This window comes from Antennarius striatus, chromosome 1 (assembly GCF_040054535.1).
Source record: "Antennarius striatus isolate MH-2024 chromosome 1, ASM4005453v1, whole genome shotgun sequence".
Classification (NCBI taxonomy): Eukaryota; Metazoa; Chordata; class Actinopteri; order Lophiiformes; family Antennariidae; genus Antennarius; species Antennarius striatus.
Window position 1 is genome coordinate 19,738,533 of NC_090776.1, and position 17,603 is coordinate 19,756,135.

At 39.8% G+C, this 17,603-nt stretch overlaps 2 protein-coding genes across 3 annotated transcripts in view; one reads left to right on the forward strand and one right to left on the reverse strand.

Moving 5' to 3' along the window:
* The window catches only part of fbn1 (fibrillin 1), a 62,530-nt gene extending 49,144 nt beyond the window's left edge, over nucleotides 1-13,386 (forward strand). Inside the window, exons 51-66 of the mRNA XM_068313523.1 lie at nucleotides 2,147-2,299; nucleotides 2,406-2,468; nucleotides 2,560-2,679; nucleotides 2,772-2,891; nucleotides 2,978-3,100; nucleotides 3,567-3,698; nucleotides 4,334-4,459; nucleotides 4,844-5,050; nucleotides 6,129-6,254; nucleotides 6,463-6,585; nucleotides 7,226-7,342; nucleotides 9,564-9,692; nucleotides 9,779-9,898; nucleotides 10,469-10,700; nucleotides 10,788-10,971; nucleotides 11,791-13,386. Of these exons, the coding sequence (XP_068169624.1) occupies nucleotides 2,147-2,299; nucleotides 2,406-2,468; nucleotides 2,560-2,679; nucleotides 2,772-2,891; nucleotides 2,978-3,100; nucleotides 3,567-3,698; nucleotides 4,334-4,459; nucleotides 4,844-5,050; nucleotides 6,129-6,254; nucleotides 6,463-6,585; nucleotides 7,226-7,342; nucleotides 9,564-9,692; nucleotides 9,779-9,898; nucleotides 10,469-10,700; nucleotides 10,788-10,971; nucleotides 11,791-12,171 (2,456 nt within the window). The 3' untranslated portion in view covers nucleotides 12,172-13,386. The remainder of the gene's footprint in view (nucleotides 1-2,146; nucleotides 2,300-2,405; nucleotides 2,469-2,559; nucleotides 2,680-2,771; nucleotides 2,892-2,977; nucleotides 3,101-3,566; nucleotides 3,699-4,333; nucleotides 4,460-4,843; nucleotides 5,051-6,128; nucleotides 6,255-6,462; nucleotides 6,586-7,225; nucleotides 7,343-9,563; nucleotides 9,693-9,778; nucleotides 9,899-10,468; nucleotides 10,701-10,787; nucleotides 10,972-11,790) is intronic.
* Nucleotides 13,387-14,249: 863 nt separating this feature from the next.
* dut (deoxyuridine triphosphatase) lies at nucleotides 14,250-16,919 on the reverse strand. 2 transcript variants are annotated; one of them, XM_068313534.1, is made up of 7 exons: nucleotides 16,751-16,919; nucleotides 15,980-16,127; nucleotides 15,680-15,771; nucleotides 15,466-15,510; nucleotides 15,279-15,353; nucleotides 14,821-14,891; nucleotides 14,250-14,377 (listed from the first exon to the last, which is right to left on the reverse strand). In XM_068313534.1, the coding sequence occupies exons 1-7, from the start codon at nucleotides 16,866-16,868 to the stop codon at nucleotides 14,321-14,323; spliced, it is 606 nt and encodes a 201-aa protein (XP_068169635.1). In that variant the 5' UTR covers nucleotides 16,869-16,919; the 3' UTR covers nucleotides 14,250-14,320. The 2 variants fall into 2 exon arrangements, with proteins under 2 accessions (XP_068169635.1, XP_068169644.1); XM_068313543.1 differs by having other exon boundaries at nucleotides 16,573-16,892.
* Between the last annotated feature and the right edge of the window lie 684 nt (nucleotides 16,920-17,603).

A 17,603-nucleotide genomic window follows, 5' to 3' on the forward strand; every position in this document is an offset into this window, starting at 1 on the left:
GACATCATTCACCAGTGGATAGCAGGTCAATAAACATAAATACATATATGTTTTTTAAAAATTCTGTATCATATTATCACGTTTACATGAATGTGGAATCACAATTAACTGACAAACATGATAATTTTGAGCACTTCACATTCTTGGAGAGTTGGAGTGTTGGAGTTGGGGAATTTGAGTTCATTTAAGTTCTATTTTCAGCTCTTTTAGTGCGTGTTTGTTCTTTACCCAGTGATTTTAGTTCCTCTTCAGACTTGTCTGTTCCTGGTGTGTTACATGATTATGAAGCTCCACTAAAACCCACTTTTGCCACAGATTTGTTGAAATGATTGTAAACTGCAGCTAAGAGGCCCAATTCCGAGACCAATTCATATTTTTTAGCTTCAGTTCACACTAAGGTAATAGAGAAACGTAGGGTTAAACAGAAGATCAAAAGATCATTTTCACTGAGGGCCACATCAGTGTATGAATAAAGAAAAATAACATCAAACACAATTATTAAGTTAAATTTTTTCAAAACATTTTTGTAAATGGGCTGAATTTTGTCATCCGTATTTTAATCAAAAAACAAATTGAACAACAGAAGTACAGAAACAACCTGGCAACGAACAAAAAGAATAAACCAGCTTAGAAATCCTCAGGCTAATCAGTCCAATGGGGTCTAGGTGTGGAGATGAGGCTCCGCCCACTAGTTGGGCCTGTCTTCCTGCCTGTCTTCCTTTTTTGTCCTCACCTCCATCAGCTTTGCATCTCTACTGTCAGACCTTACACTTCTTTGCCAAATGCTGATTTCCTGTAAAGTGAATTTTCAAAATTTATTAGCAAGCATATTTATGCACACATGCATTCACTCACACATGCTTGCACAGAGCTTTGTAAATCTTTTTTTTTTTTTTTTTGCAGAAAGGCTGACAAATCAGTTTCACGGTGGAAAGTTACACGACTATGATGTTCACCAAGCGTTCACGTGTGCGATCCACTCCCCCTGACACAGGTGTAGGTGCTTAGTGTGTGATCTATGGCCGTCAGTGAGCTTATTCGTGTTGTTCAGTGAAGGCCAGAGCTGCAGCCCATGTGTGTTTCATTACGTGTGAATGCCTGCCTGGTGGAGGAGGAACCAGAGCCCTCAGAAACGGGGCCAGAGAGTCAAACCAGAGATAATTAGCCAACATCTGTCTGCAAATCAAATAATTCATCAACAAATTTTAACATTCGATTATAAGAAAAATATGTTGCAATTTTGGTCCATTTATAGCACCTACACATTAACACAGCCCAATAGCTTAACAATGGAGGCCTTGTTAGCTACCGAAATGCGAGCCCCTGTTTTAAACAGCTGTTTCCAGGTTTTTTTGATGGACTGGGTTTGGTGTTAGATTTTCATTTATGGAACTAACATGAGTGAGCATCGATCACCTCATGTAACCCTCAGAAAAAGTAAAAAAATAAAACGAAGTTGGTTTCCCAAACTGTCTGACCGTTCCTGCCAGTTACGGTAGTTGCTTATTTTTCCTCTTCATCCTCTGATTCTCCCTCATCGCGGCCTCCACCCCAGGATGTTATGTGATCATAGATGTTTGCTCGTCTCTGTTTGTTGTCTGCTTGTCTGCAAAACATTTTGTTGTGAACTCTTCCTTGTGCAAAGGATAACCCAGATGTGGATTCTGAACAAGTTCTCTTTTTATCCACACTGAAATAAGTCTTGTTTTTAGCAGTTCATAAAAGCCAATGGAAATGAAAATTTACGTTCATGGATGAATCTTTGTGTTCCATTACTACAAATTATCATTATTAAGCACATGATCCACAAAGCTGGGAGGAAGGTTCCAAAGGCAGTGAAGTGAATGGTGTTACACAATTTGGCACTAGTGACTAAAGGTGATTCACCTCCATTAACTATTGTTAGAGGACTTTATTTAGACAGACTGGAAACTCTTTTCTAGCCGTTCAGGTTTTAGTATCCATGGTGTTTGTTCTCTAAGTGCTTTTTAGTTTTCCTATCTCATTATTCATTGCTTTTCTTCGTGTGTGTGTGTGTGTGTGTGTGTGTGTGTGTGTGTGTGTGTGTGTGTGTGTGTGTGTGTGTGTGTGTGTGTGTGTGTGTGTGTGTGTGTGTGTGTGTGTGTGTGTGTGTGTTAACTGTTAGATATCCGAGTGAACTACTGCTACACCAAGTTTGAAAATGGACGCTGCCAGGTTCCGAAGCCTCAGAACACCTCCAAGGCGGCGTGCTGCTGTACCGGGATGCCAGGTCAAGGCTGGGGAGACCCCTGTGAAATCTGCCCCACCAAGGATGATAGTGTGTAAACTTCCTGTCGCATACAAATCACACATACACACAACACACACTCATGTCCTCATATTACGAAATGGAATTCTTAATTTGTCACGTCTCTTGCTTTCAGGTGCATATCCACATCTCTGTGTCAACAAGGGTTACCAGCGGGGGCCGGACGACCACCCGAAAGGTCGACCTGCTGTAAAACTGAATCTCCTTGACCTTCATCTCATTTGCTGCTATTTAAATTAATTACACGTCTTCATGTTTCCTACTTACAGATATCGACGAGTGCAAAAACGACCCTTGCGTTAACGGCGTGTGCATCAACACGGACGGCTCCTTCCGCTGTGAATGCCCCATGGGGTACCGACTGGACATCAGTGGGGTCAGATGCGAAGGCGAGTTAAACTTTTCTAGATTTTTGTCTCCGTATCATCATTATGCTCCTCATCCGCTAACGTAAAATGAATCATGTGACCTTCTTCTTTAGATACCAATGAGTGTGAAATCGGTAATCCCTGCGGAAACGGCACGTGCACCAACGTGATTGGTGGATTTGAGTGTGCGTGCGAGGACGGCTTTGAGCCGGGGCCGATGATGACCTGTGAAGGTATCACTGAAGCTGCACTCTGTGTTTTATGCAGGATCTGTGGTTCCACACTAGTACTGCACACTCTTTGCTTTCTCCTCTTCCAGACATCAACGAATGTGCCCAGAATCCTTTGCTGTGCGCCTTCCGTTGCGTTAACGTCGTGGGCTCCTACGAGTGTAAATGCCCCACTGGCTACGTGCTGCGTGAGGACAAACGAATGTGTAAAGGTACGTGCTGTAAAACACACACACACACACACACACACACACACACACACACACACACACACACACACACACACACACACACACACACACACACACAGAAACACATACTCCAGGGTGAACTTTATGCACTCTCTGGAAACTGTTTACACCTCCTCTCTTTCATATAGCTCGGGCACCATGGCAACGATTGTATTTGGAGAGAAGCGTAGAGACAGAAGGAAGCCCTCAGTGTCTGTAGCGTCACTGTTTACATTAGAGCTCTAAACAGACCCCCGACCGCCCCACTACACGCCTTCTAGCTCCGCAGAGCTCAGCGTTGGATTTGGCAGTTCCATTAGACTCTGGAGTGATGTAGTGTGTTTGAGTGCCTGTGTTGCATCACAGGTGTAATTGTTGCACACGCATAAACACGGATTTCTTCATACGTGTGTGTCGTCTCACTGTCAGTGTTCTGTTTATTTTACAGATCAGAATGAATGTGAAGACGGCATTGACGACTGTGCCAGCAGAGGCATGACCTGCAAGAATCTGATCGGTACATATATGTGCATCTGTGCCCCCGGATACACGCGACATCCCAGCGGAGACGGCTGCATAGGTCGGATTATCTTTGCTTTATCAAATTTTATTTTGCTACTTATTTTGATATCAAGCCACTTCTGTTCAACACTGTGCAAGAATTTGTTGTGTAACTTGGTATTTTGGCTTTGATTTGACAACCCACTAATCTGTTTTGGGAATTTTAAATTTTTTAAAATTTATTTATTACTTATTTTATTTTATTATTTTTCCTCCTTTTTTAAAATCCAAAGGGAAATTAGTGGTGCTGAAAAAAAATAAAAATTTATTTATTAATTTATTTTTAAATTAGGGGACTTACTTTTTCTTGTGAGGCTCAAAAAATCAAAACGTTCACAATAAAACTCTTTGTTAGATTACATTACATTAGATTAGATTCAATTTTATTGTCATTGCATATGTCACAGGTACAAAGCACTTTGAATATTTGTACAGTAAAGTGGCTAATTTATTCCAGTTTTATTCCAAAATATGTGAGTTGCCTCATTCTAATGTGTTCACTAAACCAAAAGAAAGAAATATTGTTTAAATGTATTTCTCTATGCAGCTAAAGATAAAGCTACAATTTTGATTCATCCCCGAACCTCCTCTTCAGTGTGACATCTTGTGTAGTAAATATTATTACTTTATAATAACCCTTTTCATGTGTGACAGATCTGAATGAGTGCACAGCCAAACCAGGTATCTGTAGAAACGGCCGTTGTGAGAATACAGTGGGGAGCTACCGCTGCAGGTGTGAGCAAGGATTCGTGGCTAACCCAACACAGACTGAATGTATCGGTAAGTGTGTCTTCATCAGTTGCTTATTTTGCTCATGGTGTATTCATTTTTCTTCCACTTTCGTAGAAATATGAATAAATGTCCAGTTTTAGTTTTAAAAACACCAGTTTTTAATGCCAATTATACTGTATGATCGTCATATTATATGTAAGGAAATCCTTCCTCTTCTGTCTAAATATAGACTTCTGGGTAGACATGATGTGCTGAAGTCAGACAGAAAACCGCCTCAGGGGATTCTGTTAACTGGATTTGGGGCTATCTTCCTGACAGTAGCGATAGAGCAGCGTGGGTTATCTCTAATGTTTGCTTCTCTGAGGTGGTTTGGTCTCCATTTCCTGCTTGTCTTCTGTCTCGCTCTCACCGTTCTCCCTCTCCACCCTCCAGATAACCGCGAAGGCTTCTGCTTCACCGAGGTTCTCACCACTCTGTGTCAGATGACCTCCAGTAACAGGAACATGGTGACCAAGTCGGAGTGTTGCTGTGATGGAGGCAGAGGCTGGGGCACCAACTGTGAGCTCTGCCCCCTGCCTGGGACCACCCAGTACAAGAGGATGTGTCCTCTGGGCCCGGGCTTCACCACTGATGGCAGAGGTAGTTAAAACTGAGACGCTCAGGGGGGCAAACTCATTTACACCGAGGGCCACATCAGCATCACGGCTGTCCTCAAAGGGTCAGATGTAACTAATAAATGTAACTAAATGTAACTTAATGAAATGTAACATAAATGTAACTACTCCTTAACGTTCAATAACTGAATTTATTACTTATTCAAGTTACAAACATTACAGTTAGACAGAAAAATGTGTTTGTTTGTTTCTCTGTTATAAGATAAAGAAAAATAACATCAAACGTAAGTTAGGACATTAACTTTTGTCAAAACATGTTGTCATTGTTAAAATGAACTTAATAACTGCATTATGGGAAATGTAGTTTTGCTCAAAACACACTTTTGACCTATTTATTTTTAGACATTCTGACCTTTCATGCTCTCGTGGGCCACATTAAACAATGTGGCGGGCCACATTTGGCCCCTGGGCCTTGAGTTTGACACATGTGCTGTAAAGTAAATAAGTATAGTCTTTTTATATGTATTTTTTATTGATGTAGATGACATTACAGATTAAATGCAAAATTGTTTACACAACCATTCTGGCCTGATTAGATCTGATTAGCTAGATTTCCATCATTTGAATAATTTCAAAACATTACAAAAAGTTGATACATTTTTAAAAGATATATATCTTGTATTTATATTTACACGCTATGATTTGAGCACATCAGACCCAGAAAACAACAGTCAAACTGCAATACTGAAATATTTCCATATGCCTGAATTGAAATATCTTTGTCTGTGCCACTCTTTGCTAAAGGCAACATTTCTAAATTTCACCTTGCTGGTAGCCCCCATCTTTTAAATAAATATATTTTACTGATGGCTTATAGAAGTAAGATTCAGGTTGGTGCAAATTAATATTCTGTGTGTCAACTGAAATGTAAAATTCTAGTGATGATTGCAATTGATATGGCTCTGAGGTGGTGAGGTTTAAATTTCTACTTTTACATTTGACCCTACAAATCATTTGTTATTCAGAATGATTTATCCTGAAGAGTCTTGGAGTTTGTTTTCTGTCTTTAATCAGTTTATCTGGATCTCATTTTTTCCATCCAGATATTGATGAGTGTCGTGTGATGGGGAACTTGTGCAAGAACGGTCAGTGTATCAACACTCTGGGCTCCTACAGCTGCACCTGCAAAGCTGGATACACCACTGACATCACTGGCACCCAGTGTGTGGGTAAGCCTCGATTTCATCTGCAGTACCTACTCTTTACACACTCTTTTCCTACCATGTTGTCATCACTGATGCCTAGTGACGAGGGCAGATTGCCCACACACTCCTCTGACAAACGCAGCCCCAGTCTGTGCATCTCATCATTTTCCCTAATGGAATGTGGCCGACAGGATTTCTCTCTGTCTGCTTCTCACTTCCTGTCGTCTTCTAGATGTGGATGAGTGCATACAAGCACCCAAGCCTTGTAACTTCATCTGCAAGAACACAGACGGAGGCTACCTCTGCTCCTGCCCTCGTGGGTACATCCTGCAGGAAGACGGAAAAAGCTGCAGAGGTGACGCGCGCGCACACACACACACACACACACACACACACACACACACACACACACACACACACACACAGAAACTTTATACCTTTCTCCACTCAGATCGGTTGAATTGAGAGAAGCTGCTGCTCTTCTCACGACCAGCAACAGGTATTTGGCTGTGAGACAAGTCCCCCCCCCCCCCCCCCGACCCCCCAAGGGGAGAATAAAGTCTAAGTTGAAGTTCTTGCTTGACTTACTTTCCAGGTTGGGAGTTGGAAAGTGGACCGGGCCCTCTGCCAGTGTTCTCACTATCCCGGGACATTCCATGAAAGAGTAGCCTCCGACCAGACCCAGTGACACAGCACCCAATGGTGTTCCGTGTTTTTAAGGCCTCCTTCTTTTTATTTACAATAGCTTTACCCCCCCCCCACACACACACACACACACAATCCCCCTCCATGTTTCCGGTGTCTGGTTCATCGGCGGTTCATTTGTAGGTCAGCGACTACAGAGGGGGTTGGAATTTGACTGGTGGTGAAGGGCAGCCACCGTTCAGTGGTACACGCAACGGTCTGACAGGACCGACACCCCCCCGGCCCCCCGGCTCGGGCCGAGCAGCACGTAAAGATGATTTCATGTTGCGTAACTTGTGTGTTTTTTCCAGATCTGGACGAGTGTTCCACCAAACAGCACAACTGTCAGTTCCTGTGTGTCAACACCATCGGGGGGTTCACCTGCAAATGTCCTCCAGGCTTCACCCAACATCACACCGCCTGCATCGGTAAATAAAACCAGTTTTACCAGTAGAGCCCAAATGGCTGTGTAACAAAGAAGTATTTTATGTGGAACGGCTACAACAATGGGGACAAATTTGGGTCATGGTGGGGTAACAGGAGGTAAAGGAGCGGACTGGAGATGAAGTCAATCGTCAGGGGATGAGAGGGGGGTTGAACCCAGAGACCAACAATCAGGGTGGGGCGATGTCTCCCTGAGAACATGGCTTCATCATCCCCCCCTTGGGGTTCCTGTGATCGGGAGGAAGAACAATTACTTAGACAGAAGTATTAAGCGTGCACTTATTTGATTATAAGCAGAAACCAGAGCACCAGTGTGGCCCCCTCCCATGCAATGGAAACATCTAAATTCCATGCAGACGTAGTTTTTATACTGAATTTTGAGAAGTGACATATTGCACAAAGCACCCCTGAAGCACCCCCTCGCTAACCTCTCCTAACTCTCATTCAGAGCTAATGGACTCACACTGATCTTATTAGGCTGGAATGGTGAGGAGTCATGACAGCTGAGCTCCGCTTTGTTTTGGAACTTTTGCAATGGATCGCCATGACAACCACAAGCTTTTTTTTTTTTTCTAGACCATAAAGCAGCTCCCTTGACCTGACATCAAGAAAAAAAGACAGGGAACCCTCAGTTTTGACCACAGGAATAATCCCCTGAATGAAGTGCAGGAGGTGTGGATGTGGTATTAATTTAGGAAAAAAGGTGTGACCAAAACTTTTCTACAGTACAGGATGCTGACAGTTATTGTTTAAAAGAATTGTGTGTCCAATTCTTTCATAATAGTATTTGTATATCATTTATTATCAATAATTAACAGGAGAACAAAATATTAAATAATTAGAATGATGATAAAAAACGAGTAAAATTTCTAAAAGTAAGACAGAGCTCAGATACAATCAGGATGTGTTTTTTTTTAGAAAGGTGAAACAAAAAGCACATCACTCTGGCAGCAAAGGGGATAAAAATGAGATGATGACCTTGAGAAAACTAGGTCAAGGTCAAATTTCAACTTTTGTACATTTTTTTGCATATATCTCAGGAACCGGATAAGATAGAAAGATGAAACAAAAGGCGTCATATTCAGGGAGAAAATTAGATCACAACATTGACCTTGAAAAAACTAGGTCAAGGTAAAATTTTCACTTTTTAGGTACCTTTTTTAGGTACACATTTCTGAAACCTGATGAGATATAATCACAAAACAAAAAGCAACATTTTCAGGAAGCCAGAGGCACAAAAATGTGATGAAGACCTTCACCTTTAGAAAACTAGGTCTAAAAGCTGGAGATGGACAATAATAAATAATCAGAGGACAATAATAAATAATCAGAGGTCTAGGAAGCAAAAATGATATGAGGACCTTGACCTTGAAAAAACTTAAGATTGTCTATTAATATTAATTAATGCATGTGCATATGGTTCAATAACACTTGCACTTTCATGTTTTTCTGTCGCAAATTATGCAATGTCAACTGTGTGTGGTGAAACATCTCAAAATTAAAACCTAGCACTTTTTTAAAATTAATTAGCACCTTTTCTCTTCAAAAAAAAGAGTGAATTCAGGGGTGTCACAGGATTTTGCTGTCTCCGACGGCCTTGTTCTGATATAAATCTGTTTAAAGTTGAAGTTGGTCCGAACAGAAGAAGGTGGACTCTTCCTCGCTGCCTTTGAGCACGCTTTCCCACATGGTGACTGCTCACCAGATAGTGATGTAAAGGCGGAGGGGACATGTGAGAGGACTTGTAAAATGCGGGAAGACAGGATGAAACATTAAACAGCTGACATTTAGAGATGTCAGCCGCTGCTTTGATCTTAGCTGTTTAATATATTTAAGTGAACGCTTGTGTTCAGATATGAATGGATTCCAGTCACAAGAATCACATTTGTTTGTGATGTGTGACAAAATGAGCTCAACTGGAGACTTTACTGCCGTCTTTCTTGGGAACGGTTTTAAATGAACGTTGACTTAGATTATTTAGTTGTGACTCACGACTCAAATGTTTGCGATTACCTCCTCTGGTTGACATTAAGGCAGAAGGTGAGAGATCTTATTCCCAAACACACTGCAGACTGAGATCATTTGCACCAACAGGCCGTGATGACCTTCTTCCTTCTCTTTATTGGGACGAGCGTTGGCGTCCAAATCAGGGTTATATCACGTTTCCCACTTTACCCTGGTCTGAACCGGGCCTCTTCTCTCTAGATAACAATGAATGTGCATCAGAACCCAGCCTGTGCGGCTCCAATGGCGTCTGCCAGAACACTCCGGGGAGCTTCAGCTGCGACTGCCAGAGGGGATTCTCATTGGATTCCAACGCGCAAACCTGTGAAGGTCTGAAAATCGCCGATTCCTGCTTTGTATTAATTATTAATTCATTAAAGACTGACAGCTTGTGTGCTGCTCATCTGTCCTGACAGATATGGACGAGTGTGATGGTAATCACAGATGTCAGCATGGATGTCAGAACCTGGTTGGCGGATACAGGTGTAGTTGCCCACAAGGCTACCTGCAGCACTACCAGTGGAACCAGTGCGTGGGTGAGTAAATCATTACATTTAATCTGTAATATATAAAACTTCTGGACCAAATTGATAAATCGGTTTTCCAAACTATGCATTATGCAGCCTGGATATTCTGGTTCAGACCAGTTATTATCAATTTGTCAGCTATTTCCTGCCACTCTTACAGTATAAATATATCCAAAATGCTCCCCCCTTCCTCTGGAACTTCAACCATGTCCTGATTGTAGGAAGGTCATGAGAAAAGGAAATGTTGTGTTCAGACCAACATCCTACTGAAAAATATAAAGAAGTGCAACACTATTTATTATAAATAGACAAAATAGTATGAAGGTGACAAGAGAGACACTTAAAATATCTCATTTTAAGGGAATGAAGGGATTTTTGGAGAGTCGGCTCAGAAAATTAATTAGAAAAGCTGATGTAAGAAAATCTGTAAGTACATAAAACAACTGGAAATAAAAAGCTTTAATAAGTAAATCTATACTTGGATATTCCACAAACGGGCTTCATTTGTGACAGAATTCCCAAGTAGATTTAACTGGAATGACCTTTTGTTTACTTCCCCATCTACTTCCTGTCCCCCAGATGAGAACGAATGCATGAACAGCCAGATCTGCGGGGGGGCGTCGTGCCACAACACCCTGGGGAGCTTCCGCTGCCTCTGTCCCACCGGCTTCAACTACGAGCAGACGGGCGGCGGCTGCGCAGACATCAACGAGTGCTCCACCACCCAGAACCCCTGCAAGTTCGGCTGTTCAAACACAGACGGGGGCTACCTCTGTGGATGCCCCCCTGGATATTTCCGTGCAGGACAAGGGTGAGTGAGTGAATAACTGTGTAAAACTGTGTAATAACTGCAATCCCTGCATATGGATGTTTCTGAATGGTTTTGTTTCCGTTTCAGGCACTGCGTTTCAGGTCTGGGCTTCAGTCCTGCTGCTTCCGAAGCTGGACAGGGAAACGAGGAGGAGGAGAACTCTCTGTCTCCTGACGCCTGCTATGAATGTAAGATCAACGGCTTTCACAAAAAGGGACGCAAACGTCGCGGCGCAAACTCAACGCAGGATAATTCTCTTCAAGACAACCAGGTACTCTTTATATGTGAACAGTATGTATGTAGGGATTTAAACACAACACACAGGACTTACATTCAGGGATGACAAACATAAACAGGAGCTTTATATTATAAGTTTCAATGTGTAAGATAAGATTGAGCATTCAGACAAATATAAGCAGGGAGAATATACACTGAAGACATACTGTAAGGGGAAAGGGAATAATAATAAAATTAAAAATATGAATAATAATCATAATAATATTTTTTATCATTAATATTATTATTATGGAAAATAAGGTGATTATTATATTATTATTAATAATATAATAATAATTAATAATATTATTATATTATTATTATATTATTAATAATAATATAATATTATTAAAAATACTAATAATAATACCGTAGCATAAAAATATAGTATATAATATAAGTTTTTAATAAGTATTAATGAGTGTAGTAATTAATAATAATAAAGCATAATTAATAAGTGTAGTTTTCTACTTTTAGGATGACAACCTGATGGATAAAAGAATTGAACAAATTAATCATCAGTTTATGAAAAATCCTATTAATTACAAAACATTGGAAATCCTCTTCAGGTTAATTTTATGGAATGCTGGGAGCCACCATGTTTGTATGCATTCTTGATACACCTTTGCATCTCCTGAACCAATGAGAAAAGCAAACTGAACTGCAGATCGAGTGTCTTACAGCTACAATATTTTTCGCACTATAAGGCGCACCTAAAAGTCTTTATTTTTCTCAAAAACCAAAAAAGCGCCTTATAATCCAGTGCGCCTTATATGTGAAAACTACAGTCCTGTCTTCCATTGTCTATCTGCAGCTGACTGAGATGCTCAGCCTGGCCAGCATGGACATCGAGGACACCGTCCAGTTCCACCTGAACATCAGCGACCTGAGCAACCGCGACCACATCCTGGAATTCACCCCAGCCCTATCCACCCTCAGCGACCACGTGCGCTACAGCATCGACTTCGGAAACGATGAAGGCTACTTCAAGATCAACCAGAGAGAGGGGGTCAGCTACCTGCACCTGAGCAAAAAGAAGGCCCTCACCGCGGGGGCGTACTACCTTCAGATCAGCAGCGTGCCCCTCTACAGGAAGAAGGAGCTGGCTGAGCTGGAGGATAGACATGATAAAGACTACCTCACAGGACAGCTGGGAGACGTACTGAAGATGAGGGTGCAGATCATCCTCCATTAACCATCACAAGACTGAGACAGGCAGATGTTGCTGGCAGCTGTTAATCCAGTCTCAGGCTCATTCTTTTCCAAAAAAGGCCAAACATCTCTGACTCTGGATCAGTGGTTTCAGTGCAACTTCTACTTGCTCAACAAGGGAGCTTGCCACCAAAGAGACAAGAATGGGGGTGGAGGGGAAGGGTGGGACTGCGTGGTTTTTATTGCCAAAGATGATTCTTCATATCATAGATACAATTTATGTGGAAAATTCCAGCTAAATGAGGCAGCATGATAGATTTCAGTTGACTTCAGCTCTGCTGAGAGCGTGAATGGTTTTGAAATTTGTAAGGATTTTATGTTGTGAAATGATATGTGGAATCAGGTGCCACTTTTTTAAGGGCGTGCGGACAGCAGAAAGCATCCGCGGTTGAGTTTTAGAACTCGGCTTATAGGTGAAAGAAAAGGGTGAGTCCCAATAGTCTGAAATGAATTCATTTCCTCCCCTCAGGTACTTGACTGAACAAACCTGAACCCGTGAAAGTTAAGAGTTGTCCTTCCCCCATCTATTAATTTAATTGAGCAAAGATGTGAAAAAAAAAAGATAATATGACAATTGTGACGAGAGGAAAAGAACCCACAAAAGACTATTGAGATGTAGCCATGTCTGAGCTTGAATGACTTCTACTGCATATTTAAACTATGCTTTTCCATCTTTCCTACTGACTAGAATAATTCATATTTACTGGTGCTAGCAACACAACCACATAGACTCCTGAATGCACTGCACTGCTATAGTCAACAAGATACAATCCCATCGGCAATTCTGAAGATTTCATGTCTTTGCAACCGCAAGAGCTTCATAGCCTGTTTGCTCTCCTCTATATTACATGTAAATTGTGTTTATACTGTAATAATCAATGCCACTTTTAATCTATGAAGCATTTGTAAACTAGAGGAAGCCCCTTGAATAGAGGGGTTTGTAATGGTGCTTATAATGACCAACTACTTCCTTTTTGTAAACTGTGTATACATACACACACCTGCACACACAACACACATTGATGATGCCAAACCTGGGCCTTCACAATTATGCACTGAGGTCTTCATGGCCACACATTCTCTCACAAGAACAATCAGTGCTGCATTTGCCATGGACCAGCCTGACACCAGTCTGTGTTCTCTGTTCACATCAGTGAGGGTTTAGTTGTAAATTCACAATAAAAACATATTTTTGGTGTATGTGTATTCACTGCTGTGCCTTCCCATTTATCTAGATTACATTTCTGACAGTCTTCAGACTGCAGACCTCTCCCAAGTTAGCTCAGTTTCCCCATTGTGTCATTGCACCTACAAGCTCTAGTCCCATGATAGTTTGAGTCATAAAATGACTCATTAAGCGTGACAACCTGCTCCTTAAAATGGGAATCACATTGGTATTATTAGTTTGATATTTAAGACAAGCATATTTCACCCTTTCGATCTTCAAGCTCAATAACTCAAATTTGTCACCACAATGACCTAAGTGGTCTTAGTTGTAACATTACATTGTTATTTTCCATGAGCTGCACAAATGTTAACATTTTACACAAGAACAGAATTTCTTTTGATCCAGATGTTAATCCATGGTAAAGATTTATGTTTTTTTCTTTTTTACATACTTTACACATGAAGGCAGATGTAAAAACAAATGCTGGATGCAAAAATAGCATTTCTCTCCATCACAAGCTGTTAAAAATAAGTCTGGAGCAACTCTAATCTGGGTCAGCATCAAAATCTAAGGAATTGTTCCTTGGTTTTCAGTCTTAAAGAAAAACAAAAATCTTGGGTGATCTTGCAAAAAACACACAAAAAACCCCACCTTCAATACATGGAATGTAATGGCAAAAATGCTTTCAAACCGAACTGTTAAATACGTAAAATAATGCCTGAATATTTTTCAAAGTTCTGGCAGCGCAACTGAGACGCTAGTTTCTTGTAGACAAGATGCTTGGCTTATCCTCTACTGCCCCCATGTGGAGAAAAAGGGGAAAACGAGCCAAATTTGACCCAAAAGTGTGGCCAAGAACAAGGGAGTGAAACTTGCAATAAAAACACCAGAAGTACAAAATGAAAACTTTATTATGACATAGGCATTACATTTTAAAAATTTACAACAGTCATGTTTGGAGTCTTCAGTTGCACCCAGTCGATCCAAAGCCTCCAGAGCCTCGCTCTGTATCGTCAAGTGTCTGGAAGTGCCAAGCATTTTAATTATTGAAAGATCTGGTGACATATACATTAAATAAAATACTGCACTGCTAATTTTGATACATGGCGTAATGATGACCATTATGTATTGTTCATTAACACCCTTCTTGCAAATGAAGGGTTATGGAACTGATCTTCTCAAACAAAAATTAATGTGAACAATGAAGGAAATGAGATCAGATTTGAGGGACTTAAAAAAAAGGATTGTGCTACTTTAAGTGTTAACATAGCTTTAGTCTGTCATTACAGACAAAGACTCAACAAAACCAACACCTGTCATGTTAACAATACAGTTCACATACAAAGTACAGTCAATTTTCAAAATTATATAGTTGAATAAATGCTCTTTTTGTTGTCAACTTCATGAATGAAGAACATGTCATTTTAGCAAGATTTAACCAACATAGTAGTAGTTTTAATTTACCTCTTGTTCCACTAGATCTGGGTAGCAGATCCTCTCACACACCAGCTGAGCAATTCTGTCACCTTTTTTAACTGAGAAGAACAGTGATTAATTAAAATGAATGCATATATTCAGAAACTTTAGTCTTTATATACATATGCATAAAAATAAATGCAACAACTGAACAAAAGAACGTACCATTTTAATTTTGTAATAATTTTAATGTCACTTGTATATATCTGCCTGTTTGCAAGCAACAATTTAAAAGTGATAACAACAAAGTTAATAAACTGAAGTTATTATAACCTATATAGGGCGAGAATTTTCACTTGTTACATGGTCATGCAACAACAATTGTTCAGAAAGATGTAACTTATGACTCTATATAATGTCACACACAGTTAACAACATGTATGAGTTAATGATTGATGGTACCTTTGACAAAAATGTGATTACAGATTAGTTATGAAACAACTTACCATGAAATGTGTCCTTGCTGAAGTTAAAGAGCACAACTCCAACATTTCCTCTATAATCTTCATCTACAACTCCAGCTGAGAAAAACATGCAGAAACATGAGCGAAACTAAACTTTTGTAATGGTCCAAGGGTGAGATTATAATCTGCACATTGCATTCTCATGTCAGTAGCGTAGGTACATACTCACCACCAACATCAATGAAGTTCTTTGCTGCCAGTCCTGACCGCGGTGCTGAGATAAAGAAAGTTACAATCTATTGTTAAAGAAGTTATACAACATAATCCTCATGCAAAATAATATATGGAATTTGCATGTAGAACTAAAAGTATAAATTGTAAACAAGGAGATAAAACCAGTCTATCCAGACTAGCAGGATTACATAAACCTTTCAGACACTCACCCACTCTCCCATAGCAGCCATGCGGAACTGCTATCTGGATGTCTGTCTTCACAACAGTCTTGTCCATTGGACCAATGGAGTATTCATATGCACTGAACAGATTTAAAAAATTAAGATAACATTAACCTGGTTTGACATGGAATATATATTAACAACAGTAATATAAAGCTCAGAAATAAGATTCAGCTTTTGTAGGAATTCAGATCAAATGTTAAACATTTCAGGAAATATTTACAGGAGGTCTTTAAAAACACACACGTTCACCCATTCAAAATATTTTTTTGATGTACAGTAACCAACCTGTAGAGATCATATCCTGCTGCTTTAGCTGATCCTCTGGTAGGTGTTGTTGCATGTTCAGAAAGTTTAGCAAATTTGAGGACAGGTCTCTTCTCTGCTTCTGTTCTGGCTCTCTTTGATGGAGAAACTGCTGCAGCACTTGTAGCTTCTAGAACGGGCATATTGACAAAGTTAAATGTCGTAGCACAGGCTGGAGGATAACCCTTCACTAAACAGGAGAGAGAACACAGCCGCCTAAAACCTTCCGCTCCTGTTATATGTGAAAGTTATTTGAATGAACTTCCCGCGCAGGAAGTTAAATAAAATTAGCCCCGCCTCCAACACGAGCGACCAAACGATGCGCCACAAAAATCTAAAGAAATTAAATAAAAAATATTCTGAAACTTAATGTGTAAGTAAATGAATTCATAGCGAGAGAAATGTTGTCATTAAAAAAAATATTTTAAAAAAATTCTCTGAAAATATTATCAGTCTCTACGTCACCACGCAGGTCACATGACATTCTCGCGAGTGTTATTGAGATACGTAAACGTTAGATCAAGTCATAAACAATGGATTAAGAATAACAGAACGTTAAAAGATATTTCACTTACGCATTGCACCCAAATATCGCAGAGGTAGTGTTGGCTTTTGTGTTCGGGACACAATACATAATAATTCCACACACTAATTCCAAAATAACAACATATACGGCATTACATCATAGCTAACGTCAACAAACACTTGACAGGCTACTTGAGCTGAAGTTATCCACTCTTATTTCTTGCTTGCCTTTGTTTAAATTGAGCGCTTCACTGTGAAAATATCCTCCTAAAGAACAAGGAGAAGCATCAAAAGCCTTTAAACATTGTCGCCGGAGATTTCGTAGCGTTAGCAGCGTTCGTGTCATTATGTTTGCTAACGTCGTCTGCAAGCTAACGTTAGCTTAACGCTAACGTTCTTGTCAGCTGATGACGTATTGACTCCTCCCCTTTTCCTGCAGCCCCTCGCTACTTTCCTTATTATTATTATTATTATTATTATTATTATTATTATTATTATTAATATTATTATTATTAATAATAATAATAATAATAATAATAATAATATAATTGTAACAATAACAACAAAACAACAACAACAATAATAATTGTCATAATAATAGTAATAATAAGTTATCATTTTAGTGAGTACATGCAATGAAAACAATACATTTTAAAAAACCATAAGTATAAAAAACGAACTGCAGAATGATTCAGTAGGGCGTTAAACATGTATATACATATACAATATTTACAATATTAATATTTCTCCAACTATCAGGATTGGAGAAGAAAGGATTGGCGTTGGCGTGCACTGAGCAATCGAAAATAAACCCAAAAAATTTGTTTAACTGCAATTTCGGGTGTTGTTACTTGCATATTTGTATCAAATTGTCAAATTTAAGCAAAGAAATTTCTTTTTTATCACGTTTGTCCTTTTTAGAAAACAACATTATTCTGTATATTAAGTCTACTGGCAAAATGTATAAGTAGTACAACAGTTATTGAAAGTGTATTTTCCCAATATGACACAGAATGCTACATGTACTGTCTATTAGTCCCAAGATGATTAGTCCCAGCATGTCAAGATAGTCTGATTCTTT

Excerpts from the sequence above, each read along its gene's own strand:
- dut (XM_068313534.1), bottom strand. The coding sequence starts at position 16,868 with ATGACACGAACGCTGCTAACGCTACGAAATCTCCGGCGACAATGTTTA. Across the intron at positions 16,128-16,750 it reads AGCGCTCAATTTAAACAAAG|AAGCTACAAGTGCTGCAGCA; the intron begins GCAAGCAAGAAA and ends TGCCCGTTCTAG. Across the intron at positions 15,511-15,679 it reads TGGCTGCTATGGGAGAGTGG|CACCGCGGTCAGGACTGGCA; the intron begins GTGAGTGTCTGA and ends TCTTTATCTCAG.